The 8,952-nt window shown below is 66.0% G+C and overlaps 1 protein-coding gene across 1 annotated transcript; it reads left to right on the top strand.

Annotated features, from left to right (window-relative positions):
• The first annotated feature begins 402 nt into the window (after window positions 1-402).
• On the top strand, window positions 403-1,751 carry UCN (urocortin). The gene is made up of 2 exons (XM_030554348.1): window positions 403-500; window positions 1,412-1,751. Exons 1-2 carry the CDS (start codon window positions 403-405, stop codon window positions 1,749-1,751), a joined length of 438 nt encoding a protein of 145 aa, XP_030410208.1.
• The last annotated feature ends 7,201 nt before the right edge of the window (window positions 1,752-8,952 follow it).

Raw genomic sequence — 8,952 nt, 5'->3', positions numbered from 1 at the left:
TCTGGGGGGCAGTGCAGGGGGCTATACGCTATGGGGGTGGTTATGGGGCGGCCAAGGAGGGGCATGGCCATGCAGGAAGAACTGAATGGGGACCACATACCTATGGGCTGGCTATGGGTGGGGGAGGCTTTCTGGCTGCTGCGCTGCGCCCAACCGGCAGCTAAGAATCTGAAAATAAAGCGCAGGGAGAGGAGAGACGCAGGGCCTGGGGCCGGCCTGGAACAAACCGTCCCCAGCGCGCTGAGCCGGCGGCCCCGGGGCTCAGGCTCGCCAGATGCCAGCGCTGCGCGGGCCGGTCCGCTGGCGGGGGGGGGGGGGCGTGCAGCGGGCCGGTCCCGGCGCTGGCCCAGGCCGGACCCTGAGTCGCTCCATCTCTAATCAGTTCATGTCCCACTGACGTCAATGGAGCTCCCGGCTCTATATAAACATCCCGCGAGCCGCCGGCTCAGCGCTCGGGACGGACCGGACCGGACCCGACTCACCCCGCACGGCACCACTCGGTGAGGCCGCTAGAGGGGCCGCGCGTCCCGCCCGATTCCCCAGGACCGGGCTGGCCGCGGGACCCTGCGCCGGAGCGCGCAACCCGAGGCGGGGTGGGGGGCGACGTTGGGGCAGCCCGGGGGAGGGGGCTCGTTGGGGCGGGGGCTCGAGGGGGGAGCGCAGCCGTGGGAGGTGTGGGGAGGGCGCTCGTTGGGGCGGGGGCAGGGGCTCGGGGGAGCGCAGCCGTGCGGGGTGTGGGGAGGGCGCTCGTTGGGGCGGGGGCAGGGGCTCGGGGGGAGCGCAGCCGTGCGGGGTGTGGGGAGGGCGCTCGTTGGGGCGGGGGCAGGGGCTCGGGGGGAGCGCAGCCGTGCGGGGTGTGGGGAGGGTGCTCGTGGGGGCGGGGGCAGGGGCTCGGGGGGAGCGCAGCCGTGCGGGGTGTGGGGAGGGTGCTCGTTGGGGCGGGGGCAGGGGCTCGGGGGGAGCGCAGCCGTGCGGGGTGTGGGGAGGGTGCTCGTTGGGGCGGGGGCAGGGGCTCGGGGGGAGCGCAGCCGTGGGGGGTGTGGGGAGGGCGCTCGTTGGGGCAGGGGCTCGGGGGGAGCGCAGCCGTGCGGGGTGTGGGGAGGGTGCTCGTTGGGGCGGGGGCAGGGGCTCGGGGGGAGCGCAGCCGTGCGGGGTGTGGGGAGGGCGCTCGTTGGGGCGGGGGCAGGGGCTCGGGGGGAGCGCAGCCGTGGGGGGTGTGGGGAGCGGGCTCGTTGGGGCGGGCGCTCGGCGGGGCAGCCCGGGGCGGGGCGGGAACTCGGCCGTGCGGGGTGTGGGGAGGGCGCTCGTTGGGGCGGGGGCGCAGCCCGGGGCGGGGGATGGCTCTCGGCGGGGGCTCCGGGGCAGCCCGGGGCGGGTCCTGTTCCCCGTCACCTTCGCGGTCTCTCCGCAGGTCCCGGACCGCGCCCGGGATGAGGCGGGCGCTGCTGACCGCGCTGCTGGCGTCGCTGCTGCTCTCCCCGCTGCGCCCCGCTGGGCCCTGCAGCAGCGCCGAGGCCGCGCCCCGCCCGAGTGGGTCCCTGCGGGGCCCCGCGCAGCGCCCCGAGCCGGCCCCGCTGCTGCGCGCCCTGCGGCCCGTGGGCGGCCTGGCGCGGGCGAGGCGAGAGGAGCCGCCGCTCTCCATTGACCTGACCTTCCACCTGCTGCGCCACATGCTGGACGTGGCGCGGGCGCAGAGCCAACGCGCGCAGGCCGAGCAGAACCGGCTCATCTTCGACTCGGTGGGCAAGTGAGGCCACGTGCGCGGGCCGCCGGGCCGGGCCTCCGGGAAGCGCGCAGAGAGCCCGGGCCCGCAGCGCCCAGCGCCAGGGCGCAGTGGAGGCGCGGCTCGGCCGCTGCGATTTTCTAATAAAATGTCTTGGGAAAAGCCCCGGCGTCTGCACATCTGTGCTGGGCGGGGGTCCGGGGCTCTGCCGGGAGCAGGGTCGGTGCGCGGCTGTGCGGGGCTCTCCGGGGTGCGCGGCTGTGCGGGGCTTTCCCGGGGGCAGGGTCGGTGCAGGTCTGTGCGGGGCTCTCCGGGGTGCGGGGCTGTGCGGGGCTCTCCCTGGGGCAGGGTCGGGTGCGGGGCTCTCCGGGGTGCGCGGCTGTGCGGGGCTTTCCCGGGGGCAGGGTCGGTGCAGGTCTGTGCGGAGCTCTCTGGGGTGCTGGTCTGTGCGGGGCTTTCCCGGGGGCAGGGTCGGTGCGGGTCTGTGCGGGGCTCTCCGGGGTGCGGGGCTGTGCGGGGCTCTCCGGGGGCAGGGTCGGTGCAGGTCTGTGCGGGGCTCTCCGGGGTGCGGGGCTCTCCGGGGTGCGGGGCTGTGCGGGGCTTTCCCGGGGGCAGGGTCGGTGCAGGTCTGTGCGGGGCTCTCCGGGGTGCGGGGCTCTCCGGGGTGCGGGGCTGTGCGGGGCTCTCCCTGGGGCAGGGTCGGTGCGGGGGGCAGGCCGCCTGGGGGCTGGAGCCGCAGGGCCGGGACCGCCAGGGGCCATGCGGGGACGCGGGGATCTGGGCAGGGCTGAGCTCTGCTGGGGCAGCGCTGCCCGGGACTGGAGTGGGGCCGCGGGGCGGGGGGTCGGGGCCCTGTGTGCACCCCGGACCCGAGGAAGCGAGCTGGCCGGGAGCCCCGCAGCGGAGCTGCCTGGGGTCCCAAGGAGCGGCCGGGCCGGGCCCCCACTGGGCAGGTCGTTAGCCTGGACCCGCCGACACCAGCCCCCGACCCGCGCCCGATGAGGGGGAAGGGGAGTCTGAGCGGGGGGGGGGGGGGAAGCCCAAGGGGGCAGACCCCGAGAGGGAGCTGGTGGAGGTGGGCCAATAGCTCTGAGGGGCTCCAGCCCCATGGCTCCGGACCTCACCCCTCGGCCCAGGATCAGTTCCGGGGGCCCGCCTGTCTGGGGGAGCTGGGGCCTGAGGACCCCCTGGTGCATGTGCCTGATGCTGAGCTGCTGCCTAGGGAGGACAAAGTGGGGAGGGGCACTGCTTCCAACACCCAGCGGGGCTGGGAGCGGGCACCGAGGCCCCGGAACATTGGCCTGCCCCACGGGGGGCTGGGAGGTCAGGTGTGAGGCGCCCCCCTGTGCACAGGGCAGAGCAGGGTGCTGAGCCCCGACTTCAGTCCACCTGCCCCTTCTGGTTGCACCTGCAGGTGGGGGGCAGGGGGAGATTCCTATGGGCCAGGGGCATGGGGCAGGGGAGGGGAAGGACCCCGATGGGCCAGGGGCAGGGGAGGGGCAGGACCCCGATGGGCTGGGGGCAGCGGAGGGGCAGGACCTGATGGGCCAGGTGCATGGGGTAGGGGAGCGGAAGGACCCCGATGGGACAGGTGATGGGGGAGGCGTTGGCAGCCCCCTCCCATTGCAAAGTCACTATTGACTCTGGTGTTTCGTGCTGCCCATCTCAAGGCCCCTGCATGCCCATGGTGGCAGATCCTGTAGTTGGGGGCTTGGTGGTGCCTGCTCAGAGCCCAGGGGAGGGCAGTGGATGCCCATGGGGCTCGCCCCAGCCCCTGCTTCCTTTCCCCCAAGGGGGGGCAGGGCTTTGTTTGGGTGTTTCCCTGCTCTCCACAGGGGCCCAGCCACCAGAATGCCAGGGACTGGGGCACCCGGGTGGGTGGGAGACAGGGCAGGGCCTGGCCCTTTGTGACACGGTGCCCAGGGGGGCCATATGGTGCTGCTGGGGCCCAAGACAACCCAGACCCGGCAACCTGCCGTGGCCTTGCGGGGCAGAGCCAGGTAAGAGCCTGCGTGGGCTGCAGCAGACCAGCCCCTCTGCACAATGAAGGCACCTGCAGATTCCCTGGGCACCCAGCAGCTCTGCACGGGCCTAGTGCTGGACGGGTTTGCTTGGCTGCAGACACGAGGAGTGGGTCCAGTTCCCTGCATTGGGGGAAGCAGCTTGTAGGGCCCAGGTCTTGCTGGGTAGCACAGGGTTTGCAGCATGGGGGACACTGGGGGGCATGGGAATGGAGGAATGGTGGATCTGGGGGGCACAGGGTTTGCAGCACAGGGACAGAGGAGAAGGTGGCACTGGGCAGCCCGGAGACAGAGGTGTGGAGGGACCAGAGACATCATGGGGACAGAGGAACAGGGGAGCTGGGGAGCGCTGGGGGGACACAGGGACAGAGGAGCGGGGGAGGTGGGGGGATAGGGACAGAAGAGCGGGTGGCACTGGGCAGCATCGGGACAGAGGCGTGGAGGGACCAGAGGCAGCATGAGGATAGAGGAATGGGCGGCACTGGGCCCTACGGGGACAGAGGAGTGGGGGGCACTGGGCCCTATGGGGACAGAAGAACGGGAGCGCTGGGGGGACACAGGGACAGAGGAGCGGAGGAGCTGGGGGGACACAGGGACAGGGAGGGGGGAGCTGGGGGAATGAGGACAGAGGCACAGAGTAGGTGGGGGGAGATGGGGGACACAGGGGGGCATGGGAAGGAGGAGTGGTGATTCTGGGGGGCACTGGGGAGACACAGGGACAGAGGCATGGAGGGACCAGAGGCAGCATGAGGACAGAGGAGCAGGAGGCACTGGGCAGCACAGGAACAGAGGAGTGGGAGGCAATGGGGGGATGTCACGGAGTGTGGGGGAGTCCGGCTCTGCACCCCTCTTCCTGGGACTCACAGTGACTCTCAGCCAGCCAGTAGAACAGAAGGTTTATTGGACAACAGGAATGCAGGTTACAGCAGAGCTTGCGGGCACAGCCAGGACCCCTCAATCAAGTCCTTCTGTGGGTTCAGGAAACTTAGTCCCCAGCTAGGGATTCCCTGAATTCCAACCACCCAGCCCAAAACTGAAACTGAACTGCCCCCCCTCCAGCCGGCCCCTTCCTTTGTCCAGCTTCCCGGGCCAAGGTGCTAACCCCCTCCCCCCTACCTGGCTCAGGTTACAGGCTTAAAGATCCTGTCCCTCCCGTAAAGACATCCCCGGCTCTCCCATCCCCCACACAGACAGCCCGTACTCCATCACATCTCTCCCCCCTTCGAGACTGAACTGAGCGGGGTCACTCTGCCCAGTGACCTGGGGAAGTTCAGGGCCCCCTCTCCGGGACAACGCATCCGCTGTCAGGTTGGCACTTCCCTTCACATGGACCACGTCCATGTCATAGTCCTGCAGGAGCAGGCTCCACCTCAGGAGCTTGGCGTTGGCTCCTTTCATCTGGTGCAGCCAGGTCAGGGGAGAGTGGTCGGTGTACACGGTGAAGTGTCGCCCAAAGAGATATGGCTCTAGCTTCTTAAGGGCCCACACCATGGCCAGGCATTCCTTCTCGATGGCCGCGTAGCTCTGCTCCCGGGGTAGCAACTTCTTACTCAGGTACACGATGGGGAGTCTCTCCCCCTTATCATCCTCCTGCATTAACACCGCCCCCAGTCCCGTGTCTGAGGCATCAGTGAACACCATAAAGGGTTTGTCAAAATCTGGGTTTGCCAGAACTGGGCCACTAACCAGAGCCTCCTTCAGCGCCCGGAGAGCCTCCTGGCACTGCTCAGTCCAGATCACCTTGTCTGGCTTCCCCTTTTCGCACAGTTCAGTGATGGGGCCGGCTATGGCACTAAAGTGGGGCACGAACCTTCGATAGTACCCCGCCATCCCAATAAAGGCCTGGACCTGCTTTTTGGTTTGGGGAGCAGGCCAGTCTCTGATCACCTCCACCTTGGCTGGTTCCGGCTTCAGGCAGCCGCTCCCCACCCGATGGCCCAGGTAAGATACTTCAGCCATCCCCACCTTGCACTTCTCAGCCTTTACGGTTAACCCAGCCTCCCGGAGTCAGTCCAGGACTTGTTTAACCTGGGACATGTGGTCCTCCCAGGTCTGGCTGAAGACGCAGATGTCGTCAATATACGCCATGGCAAAACTCTCCATCCCCCTCAGTAGCTGATCCACCAGGCGCTGGAAGGTGGCCGGCGCTCCCTTGAGGCCGAGGGGCAGGGTCAGAAACTCATAGAGTCCCAGAGGGGTGATAAAGGCCGATTTCAGCCTGGCATCTGCGTCCAGCGGCACTTGCCAGTAGCCCTTTGTAAGATCCATGGTGGTGAGGTGCTGAGCGCCTCCCAGCTTGTCTAGGAGCTCGTCAGGCCTGGGCATGGGGCAGGCATCGCATACGGTGACAGCATTGAGCTTTCGATAGTCCACACAGAACTGGATTGACCCATCCTTTTTGGGGACCAGCACCACTGGCGAGGCCCAAGGGCTGGAAGATGGCTGGATCACCCCCAAAGCCAGCATGTCCCTGACCTCTCTTTGTAGGTCCTGGGCACTTTTCCCGGTGATCTGAAAAGGGGAGCATCTTATAGGGGGATGTGACCCTGTTTCCACCCGGTGGACAGTCAAATTAGTGCGTCCAGGCTGGTTGGAAAACAGCTGTCGGTACAGATGCAGCACCCCTCTGATCTCAGCGTGCTGGGCCAGGGTCAGCTGATCAGAGAGAGGAATTGCCTCCAGTGGGGAATCAGCTTTTGTCCCCGGGAATAGATCCACTAAAGGCTCATCTCCCTGCTCCTCCCAATGTCCACACACGGCCAACACCACATTCCCCCTGTCATAGTATGGCTTCATCATATTCACATGGTACACCCGGTGGTGGTGTGCCCGGTTCGACAGCTCCACCACATAGTTTACCTCATTTAGTTGCTTGATAACCTTGAAGGGCCCTTCCCAGGCGGCCTGGAGTTTGTTTCTCCTCACGGGGATGAGAACCATCACTTGATCCCCGGTGTCGAAGGTGCAGGCCCGTGACGTGCGGTCATACCAGACCTTCTGCTTCCTCTGGGCTCGGCCAGATTCTCCCTGGCCAGGGCCATGAGCTTGGCAAGTCTTTCCCGGAAGGTCAGGACATACTCCACCACTGACTCTCCCTCGGGAGCGGCCTTCCCCTCCCATTCGTCCCTCATCAGGTCTAGGGGCCCCCTCACCCGCCTTCCATACAACAGTTCGAAAGGTGAAAACCCGGTAGATTCCTGGGGTACCTCCCTGTACACGGACAGCAAGTGAGGTAAGTACTTGTCCCGATCCTGCGGGTGCTGGTTCATAAATATTTTTAGCATCATCTTTAGCGTCCGTTGAACCTTTCCACCAGCCCGTTCGACTGGGGGTGATACGCTGAGGCCCAGTTGTGCTGGACCCCACATTTCTCCCACAAGCACTGGGGCAGGGTCGCCAAGGAGTTGGACTCCTGGTCCGTTAAGACTTCCTTGAAGAACCCAACCCGGCTGAAAATTGTCAGCAGCGCATCTGCCACAGTGTCTGCTTCGATAGAGGACAAGGCCACCACCTCGGGGTAGCGAGTGGTGAAATCTACCACCACCAGGATGTATTTCTTCCCTGACCAAGTGGCCTTGCTGAGAGGTCCCACTATGTCCATGGCCACCTTCTGGAAAGGTTCTTCTATGATGGGTAAAGGCCTCAAAGCCGCTTTCCCCTTGTCCCGGGCCTTCCCCACCCTTGGGCAGGGGTCACAGGATTGGCAATACTGTCGGACATGGGTAAAGACCCCAGGCCAGTAAAAGTTCTGTAGCAGCCTCTGCCTGGTGCGCCGGATTCCCTGGTGCCCTGCGAGCGGGATGTCATGGACCAGGTACAGCAGCTTGTGGTGACACTTCTGGGGAATCACCAGCTGCCTCCTGATGCCCCATGCCTCTACTTCCCCGGGGGGAGCCCATTCTCGGTACAGGAACCCCTTCTCCCACAGGAACCTCTCCTTGCAACCTCTCCTCATAGTCTTTACCGCACTAAGGTCGGCCGGGTCCCTTGGCCTCCGCAAGGAGGGATCTTTCTGCAACTTGGCCTGGAACTCAGCAGCTGGGACAGGGATGGGGACCTGCTCTCTCTCGTCGTCTATGTCTGAGGCCGCAGCCTCTCTGAGCCATGTCCCTGGGCATCCCCTCCCCATCAGGTTAGGGTCCTGTGCCTCGGGCAGAGTACCTTCTCCGTTGTCAGGGTGCAGTGCCCTGCGCTGACTTTGACTACGGGTCATGACCAGGGCACCCCGGGCATTGCTTGTCCAGACCTCCAGGTCCCCCCCATTAACACCTCCATGCACAAATGTGGCCGTACCCCCACGTCCTTGGGGCCTTCCTTGGCCCCCCACTTCAGGTGTCCCCTTGCCACAGGCCCCTTGAATGGGGTCCCGCCCACGCCCATCAGGGTCAGGTAGGTGTCGGGCACCATCCAATCTGAGGCCACCACCTCGGGCCGGGCCAGTGTCACCTCTGCGCCCATGTCCCAGTACCCAGTGACCTTCCTCCCATCTACCTCCAGGGGAACAAGGCACTCTTTCCGGAGGGACAGCCCCGCGCCCACCCTGTAAACCCAAAACTCAAAGCCTGGACCATCCAGCCCCCTAGAGAAGCTGACCTGGGGCCCTCCTCCCTCCTTCGCACGTGGTACGCGACCAGCCCCCCTTTCCTGCGAACGCTGCCTCTCGCCCAGCTGGGTTTCTACCAAGTTAACCTGGTGTGGGGTCGGTCTGCTCAGTCTGTCCTTGAGCCTGGGGCACTGGGACCGTATGTGGCCCCTCTGGCCACATTGATAGCAGCTCATGTCCCGTTGGTCCCCTCGAACCGGTCGGTTGTCCCTGATGCTGGGCATTCCCCTTGGGAGAGGGTTCTCCCTATTCCTCCTTTGGGAGGTCCCAGGATGACTCTCTCTCTGCATCGCGGTGGGCCTGTTCCTTTGGGACTCCTCCCTGCCACCCCCCGACTGGCTCTTCACAAACTAATCGTCCAGCCGCCCTGCGTGTCGCGGGTTCTCTGGCTTTTGGTCCCTCAACCACAGCCTCAGGTCAGATGGGCATCACTCATACAGTTGCTCCAGTACCAGCAGTTTAACCAGGTCCCCCTTCGTCTGGGCCCCATCTGCCCACTTGCTGGCGTATCCCTCTATGCAGACGGCTAGCTGCAGATATGAGACCCCAGGGGTTTTATCCTGACTCCGGAACCTCTCCCGGTACATCTCAGGAGTCAGCCCAAA

Source organism: Gopherus evgoodei, chromosome 3 (assembly GCF_007399415.2).
Source record: "Gopherus evgoodei ecotype Sinaloan lineage chromosome 3, rGopEvg1_v1.p, whole genome shotgun sequence".
Taxonomy (NCBI): domain Eukaryota; kingdom Metazoa; phylum Chordata; order Testudines; family Testudinidae; genus Gopherus; species Gopherus evgoodei.
This window is presented reverse-complemented; position numbering and strand designations above follow the sequence as displayed.